Genomic DNA, 19,576 nt, shown 5'->3' with positions numbered 1-19,576 from the left:
CCTTGTGCGATATTAGCTTTACTTCATTTTTGGCTCAAATGGAGACCTTGTGCGACTTGAAAAGTTTTCAGCCTTAACACCAATTTTGCGATTTTTGGGTTGTTTTCCAATTTCGGCCTTTGCCTTCTCCTTTGCAAGTTTCACGATTTTCTTGTTTTTGTTATTTTCGGCTTAGAGGCCGATTTTGAGAACCTCTTACTAGTTTCGGCTCAAAAGCCTGAAATGCGTGAATTTTCTTACTCTTCAACTTTTCGGCCTCTTAAATCATTTTGTGCAAATTTAGCGTTTATTTCATTTCGGCCAAAAGAGACTTAATGTACGATTTTAAACTTTTTCGGCCTTTTAGACCAATTTGTGCGATTTTGAAACTTTGATGATTTTTCAAATTTCGGGCCAAAAGGACATTTTGGGCAATTTCTTGTTTGTTTTAAATTAAATGCCCTTTTGGCTTAAGAACTCTCCTTGCACGATTTAGACGTTTTTAAGTTTTGCGGCCAAAAGACATTAATTTTCGGCTTAGATGGGAGTTTCGTGAACTTTTCTCATGTTTCGGCCTTGGAGGTCGATTTGTAAGCTTGATCTATCATTGTGACCTTTTAGGCCGAACTTAGCTTTGTCGAATTTGTACTTTGTCCTTAGAGGCCGATTTGTCTTTTAAGTTGGCCTGTTCACTTATCTCAACCGACTTAAGGCTTGAAACTTGTCCATGAGCGATGTCGACTTGACAATGTTTTGCGATTTCACCTTAGGTTCTTTATTCAACTTTCCTTTGCAAACAGAATCACGCTCATCTTTCAAGGTGAATTCTCTAGGACTTAAGACTCAGGTTCGCTCGGTCTTCAGAAGGATCATCTCCTTAACGCCCCAAATTCCTAACTGTTGCAACTCCTCTTCCGAATTTACCAAAACTTCCTACCCAGAACCTTAGCAAAAACGAGACAAAAAAACAAAGAAGAGGGGACCCTGTTGACGATGAGGAGTGTGTGCAAGGCACAACAGTCCAATAAAAGAAACCTCTAAAAGCTCTCCAAAATGACTAATCAATGAAGCCCTATAGGCTTTAATACCATGTGAGAATTTGTTGAAAATAACCAAGATCTAAGGCACAATGAATAGAACAATAGAGAGACAAAATAGAGTGATAAGAATAAACTGTATTCTAATCAAGATGAAAATACTGATCAACTGGATCATCAAGAATTACATACAATGTAGATGAGCCTGCTTATAAAGGCAAGGCTAAGAGACAAGAGAGAACACAATCATGACATGTGGCTCAATGAGATGCAATGGTAGGTAGGGGTAGGTAGGAGAAATAGTAAAATATTCCGCATGAGGTGGATCACCCAACGAAGGTGGAATTATCACTCCACAATAAGTGGATATGATAAATTAATAACAATATCTCACCATAAAAGGTGGAATTTCTCCTACATACACACTCCCAATGTATGTACATCACCCTAAGTACCTCATATGCAAATTACTATGATATGCATGTACCTAAGTTAACTTAAGTAAAGTGTAATTATATCCAAGATGAATAAATAATTACACCAACAACATTCATTTTAAGGAAACCCATTTTCAGATTTTTGGGAAGTTTAAGGGGAAAAAGAATTGTCTTTGAAGAGATAGCAAATTTGAAGATGGAAAAATATGGTTATGGGTAGACTGCATGCCTAACATATGAAGCCATATTGAATTTTGTTGCAAGTTAGAGGTTAAGAATCCAGTTTTGCAGCAGGATGCACGAGGGGGAGAAGTGTTTGGTTTGTAATTTCTTCTAGTTATTCTAATTGATTTTATCAGTTTTGTATCTGATTTGGGAATGTTATTTCAAGCCTATAAGGCTGTCATGCAATGTATTTGCAGATTTACTATGTAATTTGTTCATTTCCTGAACATTTGGATAAGGTTAATGAGAAGTGGTTCGCTGATTTTCTGCATTATGTATGTGTTTTGGTTTAGGGGAATACCCATATCAGATTTTAAGTCAAATTTAGATCATTTACATCTGTGATTTGAGAGGGTCTCAGCCCTTCATCATGGATTACCCCAAATTAAGGCCTTTGAAACCACACGAACCTTCATGATGCACACCATTTTCACAATTTTATTACTTAAGGGCGAAATTATGCACACAGGCACTTTTTTGTTTAGAAAAATATTTCAAGAAATCTTTCTATTTTGTTTTTCCCTTGGGTCACCCTAGGTTTGCTTGTGTTGGGATCAAGTTCACCCAAGGTCCCTCCCGAAAACCCAAGGTTCCCAAGAGGGACCTTGGGAAAACCCAATGTGGAATCAGCCCGAGACCCAGACTTGAACCATACCCATTCAAGTATTGGGGGAGGAGGGAGGGGTTTAGAGGAACATGATAATATAGGAAAATAAGTTTACTTTTGTCAAAGAAGAAATATAACGGGCGCATTTTAAGGTTGGAGGAACTTTTTAGGTACTGTTTTGTGTTTAGATCTTTAAAAAATACTTCCTATTTTCATTTTTTATGTTTTTTTTTTTTAAAATATCATCTGAAGGTCATAGATTAGCCAAGGTGTTTCTTAGCTGCCAAATAGCTACCCAACCCAAATGTGTACAAGATTGGGACCCTTAAGGGGAGAACCCAATAAGTTCGTTTTTTATTGTTGCAAATTCAACACACTGTATTAAAATTTCAACTTCTTTTACCTTTTTTAAGTTATTTTACTAGCTATTCCCCCACTATCACTAAAATTTCAACTTCTTTTACCTTTTTTAAGTTATTTTACTAGCTATTCCCCCACTATCACTAAAATTTGTTAAAAAGAAAATTGTCATCCACTCACCCCATTCCAAAAACTTGGACGAACTCTAGATATCATGTTTCCAAATCATATTGCTGAATGCCTACATATTTTCTAACAAATACACAAAAGAGTTTTAGATCCCTTTCCATTCAAGAAATCCATCCTTGCATCTATTTTGGTAGTCTTATGTTTTGGGATAGAACCCAAATAGAAACACAAGTTTCACGAGATTTATCACTAGTAGTTGATACCAAAAGAAAAATGGGTATTTTGAAAATCCTAAGTCACTGATTCAGGTATGGGTACGGATACAGGTGCAGGTATGGATTCCCGAGTACAGCGATTTTTTCCTTGGCTATGAGTTGCAATTGATTTATTAAAATGTTTATTTTTGTTTAGGTTAATAAAGTGTAAAAGTCAAAAAGTCTCATTCACATTTATTAACATATTTTATCGTGTCATTTACATATTTTATCGAAGAGGGGATCTTATTAACATTTGTATTTGATTTATTAAATACCTTTACAAAGTCACTTCAATCATTGACTAAATCTTTAAAAAACATATGCATCAATCAACAATCACATTGACAAACTACATTTGCAGCCGAACGGGGCAATGACGCAACAAAAATCAGCGGAAAGACACAATAAAATCTCAGGAAATGACATGAAAATCCTCAGCAGACACAGCCGGACCTGGGACGAATCCAGATCATACCAGTACCAGAATCGCACCCTTAACCGATTCGAAGGCTTGCCAAATGAATCCATACCCGCACCCATATCTGTACATATGTATGCCTCAACTGATGTGGATGTTATGTGAAAGAAAGTGGTACAGAAATCGATGATTTTCAATTTGATATAGGTTTGAGTATGCCTTACAGTTATCTTGAACAAAAGATAGTTAAGTATGATTGTATTTTAACAAATCTATATTGAATCAGATAAAATTTTGGATACATTCAACAAATTATAGCAAATAAAAGTTACAGACTTAAATCGAAACGGGAAAAGAGACTTCAAAAGAGGAAAAAATGTTATGTCAGATATTGCATATTAGAAACATTCCATCTCTTAATCTTTTGTCATTTTATGACCTTTCAACTCACATAAAATTTGTGAAATAGAACCCATTCAAATAACTTTATTAAATTTTCTACTGAAAGTAACATGAGGTAAAGAGACATTTTTATCAAGTTCCCATTGTAAATCAAATCTTGGAACAAAATATTCAGTTGCATGTTAAGGCAGCAAGCTTCAGAGGATTCAGAGAAGAAAGAAGTGTACTCTATGTTGGGCATTGGATTTTTTGGGCAAAAATATTGTGGCTAAGTTTTAGAAATCTAGATTGCATATCTTGTTACCTATTTTATGCTTCATTATTTGCTTATCTAAATATATGATGTTTAATGGTCTTGCATTAGTAACATATACCAACTCATGTATAATATTACTCCTTCCAGAATATAAGATTTTGAACAAAAGAAGAGAGTCTATTTTTTATTAAACATGTCAAGATGCCTACCAGATATAAAATAATTGCAACTAAAGATGAAATTATATTGAAATATTGTACCTCCGTTTGGCATAATTCCGAAATAGGAATATCTAATGGAACATCCACAAGAGGAACAAAAGGTAGATTGCTGATTGGCAGAAGCATCAACAATGAATTTCCACTTGCCACTGCATCATCACTGGAACTTGTTCCGTCTAGTAGTAACACTATCTGATCTTTCTATTATGACAAAACAGCAAATGACAAAGAATAAATAAGATACTAATCTATATGATCCTACATATTCAGAAAAATATTTGTTTAATACATGTACAATTTTAGTGTTCTTTACCTTGTATAGGGCTAGATCAATGCAATGAAACCTGTTGGCAAAAGATAATGCAATCACTTCAACTTTACCCTCCATTGACACTGATTGCTGAAAATTTCCAGCTGTCCGGAATCCCCGTACAATTACTAGAATACTAGGCCCATGTGGATCCTCATCAGGCAATCGAAAACAAATGTAATCCTGAATGATATTTTCTGGTATTTGGTCCACTGACTGGCCATCTCCAACTTTCTGTTATGCTTAAAAAATTTTAGTAACTTCAAAATACAAATAATAAGAAGTGAATATGCACGTAATAAAAAAGTAAACACACTGCAAGAATAAGGTATGACTAAGACTAGTAGTATGTGCAGAAACCATCTAAATGAAGATTGCAAACTTCTCTATCAAATAATGAAATCCGATACTCAGAACAGTTAGATAAATAAATGGACAGAAAAACACATGTTCAAAGATGAACTGTAGTATGAGTAATTTCAAATACAGGCACAGAAAAAACTAGGTAAAATATTTCAGTTTAGCTCAATGCAATGAGGAAAAGCAAAACAGGAAAAGCAAAACAAGTCAAACCAAGAATTTACAGAAGACCAACCGTAGGATAAATTTTTTATTGGATGAATCTTGTAATTTCAAACGTTAGATGGTATGAATTTCTAGTATGCAGGATTAATAACCGTATAATGCCCAAGAGCTATCCAGCATGGACATTTGCTATACACCAATTCAATATTGTGAGACGGAACTGGAATTTTATGAAATACAACTTGTAAGTTAATCTTTTACAAGATTTATGCATCACTCCAACTTAGCAATCCAGGATTAATTAAAGGGTTGGAGGATTACATTACAATAGCCTCTACAAATAAGCAAGAAAAAAGTATACCACAATGTTCCAAGACGGTGCATCTCCCCATAAAAATCATCATCTGTAGAGATAAGTATGTCCCAAAGACTCTAAAAGTTTAAAGAAATGTCACCCTAGCATCCCCCCATCACCACTACTAGGGAAGAGACATTGCCAAGACATTTCCCTCACTAGGACGTTTCCCTCAAAGAGAGGGCATCGTCGCTGATTAGGATGTTCAGGGGACAATAGCTTGGGGAAACTCACCCACATCCCTTGAAAGTTTTGAAAACCTGCACCCATCCTGCACTGCTGGATACTTAAAAAGGTGTGTTATTTTATAAAGGGTTTGTTTTGGAAAAGTGAACCCCTAACCCTATCCTTGAAAGTCCTTTTCACCCCACCCACACCTTAAACAGTCCAAACACCTATATAGAAACATCCCGCCCTCAATTTAAAAACTATCAATTTTAGATTGCATCAAACAAGAGTGAACTACGAATGAGAGAAAGGTTACAAGAGTGGGAGAAAGAAAAAGAACATTTCATTGATCAACCATTCAACACATTCATCAAGCCTTCAAACCTTCAAGGTATGCCTAGCGCCTCTTCCTTAAACAACATCACTAGCCATTTGTCTATTGTCCCAAATTTCCATTTCTTCCAGTATTGAGAAGGATTGGCCCACTTATAGCTTCACCCATTGTAGTAAAACGAACAAGCTTACTTCTAGGAGGGTCCAAAAGCTTGTAGTTGTATATAGCACTTTGTGTCTCATTGACCAGAACACACTTAAGTATAAGGAGATTTCAGTAGCTCAATGCGATGTTCACTCAAAGGAGTTACCACAGATAGATGATGATGTAACACAAACAAGGCTGGTTGGGGTAACTAATGTTAGATTGGGAGAAGTCGCTAAACCTCAAATGAGAGGGAAATGAGATTTTCTTATTCCTAACCTTGCGCTTAGTGGTTTGGTTGAGCTTAACCTCAAGGAGTGTGACAATTTGAGTGATGAAGAATTTGGCATAGACTTCAAGGAAGATTAGAGGCATAGACAATTGGCTAATTGTATTTTGACATTTAAAATATCATATGTTTGATAAAAATATTTTGCAATAACATTCTCATTGTGCAATGTGTTTAGTTTTTTATTAAAGGTAAAACAAGTCTTGAAGGGTGCTTGGAACCTGTTGTGAACTATTCACACATCGCCCCATTGCAAATGGGGACCCCTACTTTTTTGCTTTTTGGGGTTTGTTTCTTGGTCTTTTAGGGTTTGTTTGTTAGCCCTGTGCATTTTGAGTGTCGCTAGGGGGATCACTAGGATGGCAGGCTCTTCTTGAGCCAGGGTGAGTCCACGGGGCCCTAGAATTAGGGTTTATTTGAGAGTCTTCCTTAGGGCATGGTTTTGCTCTTGTTGCTAATTGTGTCTTGCTTGGTGAGTGAGTATCATCCTTGAAGGTCTAAGCTAGGTCAAGTTGGTGAGTGATGAAGTCCGGAATGTCATCCTGATCTTCAAATGCCCTGAAATTTGGCTAAGTCTGGAATGTCTTTCTGATCCTGAAATTTGACTAAGTCTGAAAAACTGAAGAATCCTCCAAAAACTAGATTTTGCATTATAACTCGTGGAGGTTCGAAACCACTCTCAAACATCCTGACAGTATATATGGAATATAACTTAAAGTATCTTATACTTAAATGTTATATTCCATAAAATAATCCTGACGGAGAGGCCAAAATGTCAAATTTCGCTCCTGACCCTTCCAAAGGGTCCAGAGCGAAATTCTCCATAAGACATTCTAGTTTGACCCAAACTTAGAACTAACTCATTCAGGCATTATTGAGGGCAAAACACTTGTTTGGATGGAGAAATGTGAGGAATGAAGTCAAGATCTGAGTCTAAATGTGAATTTCGCTCCTGACCCTTACAAAGGATCCAGAGCGAAATTCTCCCTAGACACCTTTTTTCTCCTTGTTTGCACTGGAAACCTTAATTCCTTGGGCATGGTAAGGGAAAATTGGCATATTCTTGCCTTAGGAAGTGATTTGAGGTGTTTGAAAGTGTGGATTTTGTCTAAAATCATGAATTTCGCTCCTGACCCTTCCAAAGGGTCCAGAGCGAATTTTCTCAAAACCTCTCTTTTCTCTCAACTTTGTGCTAGATCAAGTGTGGGCTAAGGTAAATTCAAGAAGGAGATGTCCCTAAGAATGACTTTGAGTTGCTAGTGATCCAGGAATTTGAAGGAATTGAGCAAAATGTGAATTTCACTCCTGACCCTTCCAAAGGGTCCAGAGCGAAATTCACCTTTTCCTCTATTTTGCTCTTTCATATGGCCAAGTTTTGGATTTTTGAGGCATAGTTGAGGAGACTTGGATGCATGTTTGCCTTAGAGAGGAGGTTTAAGACTACAAATGGTGAAAATCAACCTAGAATGGAAATTTCGCCCCTGACCCTTCCAAAGGGTCCAGAGCGAAAATCCTCATAACCCTCATTTCCTTCCTAATTTTGGCTAAAGTGTTGGTCTCTAAGGCATGCTGGAAGGTAGATTGAGGTGTTCTTGTCCTTTAGAAGTTGATTGAGGTTGAAAGATGGAGGAGTAACCTCAAATCATGAATTTCGCTCCCGACCCTTCCAAAGGGTTCAGAGCGAAATTTCTAAAATCACCTATTTTCCCTGCAAGTCAAGTCAAATTGAGTTTTTATAGCTTGGATGAGTGTGAGGAGAGGTGCTCTTGCCCTTTTGAAGTTGATTGAGGTTGAAAGATGGAGGAGTAAGCTCAAATCATGAATTTCGCTCCTGACCCTTCCAAAGGGTCGAGAGCAAAATTCTTCAAAGCACCTATTTTCTCCTTGGATGAGGTCAAAACTTTGGTTCCTATGGCATATATGGAAGTGGAGTGATGTATTTTTACTTGGCAATATAGATTGGAGTTCAAGAAATGAAATATAAAGCCTAGAATGTGAATTTCGCTCCTGACCCTTCCAAAGGGTCCAAAGCGAAATTCCCCAAAACAACTTTTTTCCTCAATTTTATGCCAAGTCTAGGGTGGTTCAAGGTGAATTAGGATTGGGAGTGTCCTTAGGTGTGACCTTGACTTGCTAGTGATTATCAAAATGATGGAAATTAGCCCAAACCAAGGATTTCGCTCCTGACCCTTCCAGAGGGTCCAGAGCGAAAATCCTAGGATCACCTATTTTCTTTGCAAGACAAGTTAAGTTTTTCGTTTTTATGGCCTAGATAGGAGTGAGGCGATGTGTCCTTGGTCTTGGAGGTGGATTGGCGTTGAAAGAATGAGGAAATAAGCTCAAAACAAGATTTTCGCTCCTGACCCTTCCAAAGGGTCCAGAGCGAAAACCCTAACCTTTTTCTCCGAAATTTGAGTGAAGTCAGGCCTAGACAAGGGTGAGAGGAGCCATTTGGATTGCCTTGGAAAGACTCTTGATCACCAAAAAAGGAAATTTTGAGCTAAAACTTGAAAATCGCTCCTGACCTTTCCAAAGGGTCTAGAGCGAAATTCTCAAAATGTCATTTTTCCTTCAAGTTTGTGCTAGGCCAGGACGGTGATCAAGGCGAAATGGACTTGAAAATGGCCATAGGCATGTGTTTCAATAGGATTTGAGTCCAAGAGGTAAGGATTTTGAGCTAAAGAGTGAATTTCGCTCCTGACCCTTCCAAAGGCTCCAAAGCGAAATTCCCAATTTCACCTAAATTGCTCATAATGAAGATCAGGAGATGGATTCCCAGGCCTTGGTGGAGAGAAGATTAGTGTATTCTTGCCTTGGAAGACATTTCAGAGTGGAGGAGTGATTGAACTTGAGCCTAAACTAGAATTTCGCTCCTGGCCCTTCCAGAGGGTCCAGAGCGAAATCCTTTGAAGCTCCTATTTTTCACCCTGTTTGAGCTAGGCAAAAGGGCTAGTTGTGAGATAATAATGAAATGAGGTCTAAATTGGCCAGGAATGCAAATTTCGCTTCTGACCCTTCCAAAGGATCCAGGGCGAAATTCTTATAGGGCCTGTGCCTGGGAAGGATTTTGAACGAACTTTATTTAAAGTCTTCTTGTTGATGATTTAAGGTGAAAATGCTTTGTTGAAATGAATATGTCATATGTACTTAATCACCTTTTGGTTTATTTTGCAGATGGAGAAAACCAATCCAGCATCATCAAGGACGACTTCTTCCAGTCCAACATCGTCAAGGACGTTCCACAAGCAAAAGGGAAGACTCAAGGCACTTTGAAGTGTTGGAAGACTCAAGGTGTTCAAGGAATTGCCAGCTACCTCCTGAATCTCCACTTCGCCACACTAAGGAACCACAAGATGACAAGGAAAGACGATGTTGACATTTCAAGGAAAGGTACACCATCCCTCCTGCACATCAAAGACAAAGGAGGTCAAAGCAAGGGTCCGTTGAAGAAGCAGATAGTTTCAGAAGAGTTAATTCAGCATCATCAAATTGACATCAACCAAGTTACAAGTGTCAGACAAGGTGGCATCCCAGTCATCACTTCTCTAGTCGGATTGGTCCACCTCAGCATGACCAAGTTCAATGTACCTAATTTATTGGGGACGGCACAAACTTCGAGGCACCTACCCCTGCTTCCTATTGGTTCTCACTCCTGGAATGTAATTTTCTCATTGGCTAGAGGAAGTTTGTTGTAAGTTGTAACAAACCCTAATTAGGGTTTCTATCTTGTAATCCTAGTGTAATGTCCCCATTTTAGCAGTTGACCAAGTGTATGTGCGTTAGCCTAGCTCTACATGGTCCCGAGGGCTAACGAAGGGTTTAAGGGGATCCTGGAGTGTTTTGGCCTAGTCATTTCCAGTTTGGGCCAAAACGGAGTTGATTTACTTAGTTTTAGGCATACTTACTATTTTTAGTAAGTCAGCAGGACACAACGGAGGCTAGTTTTGGTGATTGGATTTGATACTCCTCGGCGAGAGCTTTCCGACGAGCTACACTTGCGCTATTCGGAGTCCAATTGCTAATATATTTTAATGCCTGAAGTGTTATTAAAGTAACATTTAATTTAATTGTAAAATATTAAAGTGTTACTTTAATATTTATTTTATGGGGATGTGTGCAAATCAAAGGGGCACCCAAGGGAGACATAAGTGAATATTTTAATATGTTTTATATTGCACATCTTTTATCCCACATTGCTCAAGTGAGTTGGGTCAACCCTTGGAGAAAGAATAAAAGGAAGCTTTTGTGGCTTCATTCAGCATGTTGAATATGAGAAGAAATTGATGTGTGAGTTGCAGATCCGTTCTTGGCATTAGAGGATGTCTATCCTCTTTTGTGACATTCTAGACGTCATTCCCTTGGGGTTTGGCCTTTGGAATCCATTGCTATCAGCTTCATTAACAGGCAGATTGGGTGCATCTCCAACTACAGGCAGATTTGGTTTTTTGCTCATACCTTCTTCACTTCTTGACCAATGCTTATGCCATTCTGAAGGGATGATTTTATGAAGATATTGGACTGATACTGTAGCAGCACTGTAGCGCAGCACTATTCACATACTGTAGCACGGCACTATTCATGCTACTGTAGCACGGCACTATTCATGTTACTGTAGCAGCAAGATGGGAAGTCATTGTTGGAACATTATGTCAAAAATGCTGGAGTATTTAGTGAGTTGAAAAATCTGCTATGTATTTGACTTTATTAATTCTGGAAATAATATCATATCAGCAGTAGTTCAATCTTTATGTTGCATATTATTGTAATTTCCTTCTAGTTCATGTTATGTGATTTTAAACCTATGCAAAGACTTAAAAACAAACAAACATTTCATTTTCGAAGCCATAAGAGGTTTAAACATTAAACGGAGAAATAAGGAGTTGGATGCAAACTGTTTGACTAAATTCCTATCAGCAGTTGGTTTAGTTTTTGGGCATTCTAGGGTGTCCATTACACCTAGCCATTGATTCTAAATCAATCAAAGCCGTCTATTTGTAAAGGGTTTCTCTATAAAGCCCTGGCTCCTCATTTGTAAAGGTTAATAGTTAGTTCATAGAGGTTAGAATAGCTAATGATCAATAGTGAATAGAATAGAAACTAGAGTAAAGTATGAACCCCCTTTTCATTGAAGATATGGTGAAATGTGTTGTTTCTTTGCAATACGCATGGTCTCTTGTTGAATCTTCATTGTAGATGATAAATGATTAGAGTGAATGAAAGAATTTATTGAATGTACTCGCGTGGAATCTACCTAGTCCAAACCACTAGCCTTTTGCTGACTGTAAGAGCGCCTTGTGTGGTCAACTGGCATAGAATGAGCTTAATCCCGAGTCATAACACCTCTGTTGTTCACGCATTATCTTGAATGGTGATCAGTATCCGATGGTGTACGATTTGGATATATTTGAAACATCCCTTAGAAGATCGCACTGAGTTGGTGTTGAATTGTTCAACCTGATGGTGAGACCCAGCCCAATAGGACTCCACCTAGTCATTCATCCATCTTCTCGCATTCTAATTAGCAGAGTAGACTTCCTGAACCCTGTATCTTTTGCCATTTGTTTGTCTTCCAGTTAGTAAATAGGACTTGTGATTCTAGCAAATCAGACATTTAGGTCGTCAAATATAAGTCCCCTTGTGATTCCAGCAAAATCACATCGTACGGCAAAGATCTTATCCACGAGTAGAGATCCTACATAACAGAACCTTGAAGCTTCTCCGATTGATCCTTCTGCGATATCTTCAGCATCCGGGAGTTTTATTCAAGAGAGGATAAAGTACCTTTAGGTATTTTATTTTGTGTTTGGTCGTGCACAAAATACACATCAACAGAACCCTTTACAAAATGTTGTCAACAAGATAAAAATAGCTAAAGAACAACAAACCAAAAGCCAACAACGAACCGTAAAAGGTTACAACACAGAATAAGGAAACGCAATGGAACTAACCTTAAGAGTAGAAAGGCCCCAACAAAAACAAACATCAAATCAATAGCATAGAACCAAACACAAAAATCAAGGAGGTTTGAAGATGAGCCTGACCAAACAGCTCTGAAGTGAAGTTTGACCCAAATGCATCATTCTAGGATTCTTTTAATCCCACGGATCTAGAATATTTTTATCCTTAAGGCAGTCTCCCCTAAATAAGTCAATAAAATCATCAACAACCAAACCTTTACTAGAAATCAAAGAGGAATAATGAACCAAAGGACTTGCAGCATCTTACATGTCCTTTAAGGAGCATCCCTTAGAAATTTCAGTGTGGCTTATACCAGAGAAGCACAAAACATTCCCTTCAAAACAAGTCTTCCCAAAAGATGGAACAAAATCTTTGAAAACTTCCAATGAGTGGGCAAAATGTCCAACTCTATGGCAATGAGAGAACATCAAAGTGAATGGTCTACTCCAACACACCCAGCTTGGATTGTAACATAATAGTGTTCAGCAAATGCTTACCAATCTCAAAAAAACATAGAATCTAGCGAACACCAAACGTTCCATGTCTTTTGTGACCCTATTTAAGGCTAAAAAACAACCAAGAGCATTAGTAATACCTCTTAAAATCTCTTCATACTGGTATTCCAAAGGGAATGTTGGGAGCTTTACCCAAATAGGGACCCAATTGGATTTTTCCTTGCACGTATCGAATCCAATAGTCCACCTTTTAAAAATAGAATAGATTTGCCAAAGAATCAAAGCCCACCAAGAAAAATACCCTTGCTCTCTTCCATGGAATGGAAGGAAAAGCCACCTCAAACAAACCAACAACAGCCCATATTTGAGAAGCCGAGCTACTATTAGTCTATATTTGGGCGGATGCCTGAGAAAACTCCAATGAGAGCGTTCTCCATAGAAGCAACTTGGTCAACAAAGGCATCCAAAATCCAAAACGAGGAGCAAGAACCAGCAGAGGCAAGGACCATAGTAACAACAAACCCCAACTACACCAAGAAAAAGATTCAAAGAAGGTTCAACCGAAGGAATGTCAAACAACCCATCTAACTGAGACAAGGAAACCTCATTTGTAGCAATGACCAAATAGGACAAGAGTCGAGAGATACAACAAAAGGCACCACTGCAAAGGAAAAACTCACCCCAACAACAAGAAGAAAAGCTGCTTAACAAAGCGGCCTAATAGAAATACGGCCTCAACCACACACAACGTCCATGTTCACGAACTCAACTTCTCTAGAAGTCTTGACAAAAGGATTTCCTCTGACGATGCATATCAAGTGGCACTAACATTGAGAATTAATAGTAAAATATGGAGCCTAGTGCGCAAACTATGAAAGATCATTTCAAGCAAGACATATAGGATACAAATTTAAAGAGTATGGTGGAAGAATGTGTCATAGTTATTGCTAAAAAATCATTTGTTCAAAAGAAGTTCATTCCAAGAGAAAACCCTCTCATGGACATTATGATTTCTCAAAAGAAAATTTATAGAGCTTAATTGCAATTGAATATTAATATTTATGATAAGAAAACTTTAATAAAGTTTAACTACAATTAGTTGCTCCAAAAACATGATTTTAAAAAGAAAAGATATTTTTTCTAGGGTCCACCTTGTATATACCTAAGGTTTTTCCTTAAGAACTATGGTTTTATCTCAGGTACATCTCAAACATATCCAAGACAAACCCTAGGAATTCTCAAAAGGGATTAGACATTCAAACTATACCCAATTTGGTTTAGTACAACTACATTCTTGGAGAATGGGCAAAACCAAAAATATGGTGCTTGACTAAGCAGTATTTGTTTTCACATTTTATTGTATGTTGCACCCATACAAAAAATTTCCTAGCATGACAAATTTGAAGCTGAAACCTCATCTTTCCATCAATCCAAGAGTCACATTTCAAATGTTATCCCGTGTCTATTTTGTTTGCATCTTCTTGTATGTCTTTGCAAGGACAACAGAAAAAATATTTAGAGGGTATTTGCTATAGCTGATAAAGGGATTTAATGACGAAGACATTACAAAGATTTGTCAAAGCATAACAACTTGCAAGTATGCATGAAAGTGAATGCTTGATAATAGATCAACAAAACTTTAGGTCAAAATATATTATAATTTATAGGTCCGGTTGATGTGTTTTTTAGGCACATGCGAACACGGAATAAAATACCCAAACGTATCTTATCCTCTCTTGAACAAAGTTACTCAAATGTTGAAGATTAGCTTAAGGATCATTTGAGACAACTCCAAGGTTCTTATATGTCGGGTCACGACGTGTGGATAAGCTCAATGGTTTGATGTGATTATGCTGGAATCACAAAGAGAACTTACGTTGAATTGTTGAATGCTTGAATTGCTAGAACTTGATCATCTGATGTTGCAATCTTGTGATGCTTTTTATCCTAAACTAGCTTGAGTTGAAAAAAGGACAAAAGGAAAGGGTTTAGCAAACCTATTCTAATCATAAGAATGCAACAAAATGGGTGAATGATTCGATGGAATCCTACTGGGCAAGGTCCCACCATCAAATTGAACGATTTGACACAAGCTCAGTGCAATCTTCTAAGGGATAATTCAAACATATTCAAACCATTACCATCAAACATTGATCACTATTCAAGTTAATGCATAAACAATGGGCGCACAACAATCTGAAGTTAAGCTCATATCATTCCAGTTGACCACGCAAGGCGCTCTTACAATCAGCGAGAGGCTAGTGGTATGGACTAAACAAATTCCACACAAATGCATTCAACAAGTTCCTCCGTTCAATCTAATCAACATGAAAGTAAACTGAGAAGTAAAGACCATGCAAGTTGTTGAAGTAACAAATTAAATTCACCATAACTTCAATGAAATCAATTGCTCTTTACAAGATGGTTTGGCAACAATCTTTGCCCTCTCCTAATCTAACTTCTATTCTAATTACTATTCACTATTCTATTCTTCTATTCTATTACTATTCTCCTATTATTCTTCTATTCTATTACTATTCTCTTACTATTCTTCTATTAACCTTTACAAATGAAGAGCTTGAGCTTTTTATACAGAGCTCTTTACAATGAATGGCCAGGATCAAACCCAATCAATGGCTAAGATTTTACAATGAAACCCTAATTAGGGTTTGTTACAACAAACTCTATTATAGCCAATGAAATAATTACAATGCGTTCACACGACCAATAGATAATAGGGGTAGGTGTCTCAAAGTTTGCGACATCGTGGACGAGTCAGGTACATTGCATCTAGACATGCTGATGTGGAACTTCTTTAATTGGTGGAGTAGTGACTGGGATGATGATTAGGATGCCACTTCAACTTGCACTTGTAGACTTGGTAGATCATCATGAAGGAATATTTCTTGAAACTCAACATTATCCAGCTTCAGCAGTGATGATGATGATCTTCTAACTTTGATTAACTCTTCTGAAACTATCCTCTTGAATGTCTCGATCATGGAGGTGCAAGATGTAGATGTTGACTTCCTCCTAGTTTTGGATCTTGATACCATCTTGGGATGAACCCTTGATGTCACAACTGCTCTCCTTTGGAATTCCTTCCCTATGACTCCCTTCACGTTGTTGATTCTTTCAATGCATCAAACCTTGAATAGTTGGATCATGCTCTTGTATTTAGTGAATGTTTCTTGTGTTATCACCTTCTTGTGCTTGTCTATGAAGTTCCCTTGAGGATATCTTCCTTGTATCTTGATCTTGATGTTGAAATTTTCTTCTTGAGAGACTTGTTTCAATCTTCATCCAACCTAGTCTTTTTTATTTCTTTCTTCACCTCGTACAAAACAAACAAATTAGCATCAAACACACATGATATATAACCTCTATAATCTCTTAATTTGATAAAACTTCTGATTTTATGTGATTTGCAGGTTTCAGAAGAGGAGGTCGCTCCTAAGGGTGGGCAATGGAAGTTGGAGCAAATTCGCTCATGATGAGAAGCAAAGGAGGCTTAGCATCGTTTCATCACTTCTCTACCAATTGATCTCTTAAGATTTAGTTTTCATGTGCAGAATTGATCATATCAACTTCATTGAATGCATTGAGGATGACTTCGCTCTAAGGTAGAGGCAAGAGAAGGGGATTTCTCTCCCAATAAGGGGCAATGGAAGTTTTTTCAAACCTAGTCCAATTATGCCCTTCATCACTTCAGGTTTGAATACTTTGTCATTCATGCAAGTGGAGGCATCAAATTAACTTGGATGAGGGCTCTATAAGCTATTTCGCTCCTAACCTTGGGCACGTGAAGTAAATTTCGCTCCAACTAGGGAGCACCTGATAGAGAATTTGCTCCGAAGAAGCAGCACTTGAAGGGAATTTAGCAATTAAGTCTTGCTCACTATCTTCCTTCATGACAACTAAAATGCTTTAAATCGCATTCAATCAAGGCTTCAAAGGCAAATTCACTCCAAAAGTGATGCACTTGAAGTTCGCTCCAAAAGTGATGCACTTGAAGTTCGCTCCAAAAGTGGTGCACTTGAGTTTGCTCCAAAACTGGTGCACTTGAAGTTCGCTCCAAAAGTGGTGCACTTGAAGTTCGCTCCAAAGGGGAGCACTTAAAGTGAAATTCCCTTTCAAAGGGGAGCACTTGAAGTGAGATTCACTCCTAAAGAGGAGCACTTGAAGTGGATTTCAAATCTCGCCCTTCATTATCTTAAACTCAAAATTGTTCTTTTCTAAGCATATGAAGACATCAAATCGGCTGAAGGCAATGATCTATGACCAATTTCACATCTTATCTTGGGCAAATGAGGCAGATTCGCTCTCAATTAGGAACACTTGAAGTAGAATTCGCTCCAAAGAAGGAGCACCTGAAGTAGAATTCGCTCCAAAGAGGCACCTGAAGTGACTCTCAATTTGACACTTAACTCTCCTTCGCTCACTCTCCTTCAGTTTCTCAACTTAAATGTGTCAAACCATGCTCGATGTGAGGTTTTAGAGGGAATTTCGCTCTGAGATTTTAGCACATGAAGATGTATTTCACTTCTGGGAGGGAGCAAATGAAGACTTATTCGCTCCAAGACTAAGGCAATTGAAGTGGACTTCAAATTCGCCCTCTAGCTTGGTTTCATCAACTCTCCTCTTTTCATCAACTTAAATCTTGTAGTTTTTCTCTCCTAGTGTGTAGATGTGTCAATTATCATTAAGGGAGGCTTTGGAAGCAAATTCCCTCTTATGAGAGAGCAAAGGAAGACGTATTCGCTCGTGAATGAGCAAAGGAAGACCTATTTGCTCCTGAGAGGGGGCAAAGGAAATCTTCATGTACTCAGTCAAATTTTACCCTTTCAACCTGCAACTAACTTCCTTACCTGCTATGCTCAAATTGACATCACTTGACCTCTTTCCAACCTAAACAGGGAGAAATGACTCTACCATTGCCTAGCCACCTAAGAAAGTGCACTTCTTCAAACAAAAGGCTAAATAGCAAAAGCCCTTACTACTACCAACAGCTAAGCTAAGAAAACTAACCTAAAAAGCGAAAAAAAAGTGGGGGTCCCCATTTGCAATGGGGCGATGTGTGAATATATCACAACTGGTCCACTACTTTAATAAGAAGAACAAGTTTTTGATCATAGAAAATATGTAAGACGGACTAGCAAGACTACTCTCATGAGAAGTAAGACTAAAGAAAACACAAGACTACAACAAATAGAAGAAAACTAGCGGCAGCAAAAAGGACCAGCAAATGACCAAAGGAGAACAACTACAAGCCACCAAGCAACTACAAGCCTTTCTACCATTCCTTGTTGAAAGGTCCAATTTTTCCTTGAGCGACAACTCTTTGGGAACAATATTCTACTCTTTATCAAAACAGTGGGATATCATGCTGAACCAAGGCTTTCCCATTATCTTTCTCTTTTTGTTGTTGGTTTTATCACTAGAATCTAGAGAGGAAAAAAGGGTAGTATAATCTTCAACCTTGTGCTTTGTTCTCCTTTTCTCAAGCTTGGACTAGAACACTTAGAGAATTTTGACAGTATTTTTCATTGACTCTTTGCAATAGTCAACAAGCTCCTTCATGTTCTTAAGGATATTTTCTTGATTTACTTTGAGATTACCACTTCTTTTTCTAGATTTCTCCTCTTGTCAATATCCCCAATCACCTTCTTGATATCCTCTACCTCCCTTTCCAACTGATCCCATTTATCAAACTTAGTAGCCATATTTTTAACAAAATCCCACACATCATCTCCAATCTCCTCATCTTGCCACTCTAAGGATTTAGACAAAGAAAGGGACTCCAATTTATCGATCTATTTCTTGGCATCATGCAGCTATGCTAATTGCCACTTCAGAATATTGTATTGAATGTTGTATACCTTTTGGATGTTGTTCAGCTTTACAAATCTAGATACAAAGATTGCAAGATTGAGAGCTCTCAAAAGGACTTATAGGGTTGTGTTTCTAGGGGTTGTGCATGTATAGGGCTTTAGATATAGCCAAACTGAATTCTTTAGTGTGCAAGTCCACTAGACTAGAGCTAGACGAGGGAGTGTGACTAAAAGAGGGAGAATAGGTGACATACTCTTGACTAGGTGAGATAGGCGGAGATGAATCTTCATCAGAAACAAAAAAAAAAAAAAGCAAAAACCTCAAGGGGACAATAATAGAATCCTCCTAAGGAATGATGTGAATCTCAAAAGGGGATAACATTTTGGATTTTGGTTTCTTTAAGGAGGGACATGTTGATGTGTTTTCCATGTACATGCGAACACAGAATAATATACTCAAAGTATCTTATCCTCTCTCGAACAAAGTTTCTCAAATGTTAAAGATTAGCTTAAGGATCACTTGAGATAACTCCAAGGTTCTTGTATGTCAGGTCACGAGTGGATAAGCATGAGTGGTCGTTGTGATTGTTGTTTCATCAAGGGGCCTTTCGCATGAGGAGACTTTATGAAGTGTTTACAGATGATATGCAATGAAGTTCTTTCCTACTACTCTGAGATATTTATCCAAAAATGCAAAAGATGAGGGTTGAGAGGTACTAAGATATCCTAAGAATGGATGGATGAAGGACGATTTAAGTGAAACTCTACTAGTCTTAGTATTGCCATACAAGAACAACTCCACCAAAACTAGTGCAATCTTCTAAGGGGCAATCTTTTAAGGAGCATAGACACCATCATTTGAATGCCTATCCACGATTA

The 19,576-nt window shown here is 37.8% G+C and overlaps 1 protein-coding gene across 3 annotated transcripts in view; it reads right to left on the bottom strand.

Annotated features, from left to right (window-relative positions):
- The window catches only part of LOC131028056 (anaphase-promoting complex subunit 4), a 244,177-nt gene that overhangs the window by 60,972 nt on the left and 163,629 nt on the right, over nucleotides 1-19,576 (bottom strand). For all 3 annotated transcript variants that reach the window (XM_057958234.2, XM_057958232.2, XM_059221554.1), the window contains exons 16-17: nucleotides 4,642-4,872; nucleotides 4,368-4,529 (exon numbers count right to left, since the gene is read on the bottom strand). In XM_057958234.2, the coding sequence (XP_057814217.1) occupies nucleotides 4,368-4,529; nucleotides 4,642-4,872 (393 nt within the window). The remainder of the gene's footprint in view (nucleotides 1-4,367; nucleotides 4,530-4,641; nucleotides 4,873-19,576) is intronic.

Source organism: Cryptomeria japonica, chromosome 5 (genome assembly GCF_030272615.1).
Source record: "Cryptomeria japonica chromosome 5, Sugi_1.0, whole genome shotgun sequence".
Lineage (NCBI taxonomy): Eukaryota > Viridiplantae > Streptophyta > Pinopsida > Cupressales > Cupressaceae > Cryptomeria > Cryptomeria japonica.
The sequence above is the reverse complement of the archived record's forward strand: the minus strand, read 5'-3'. Positions and strand labels throughout refer to the sequence as shown.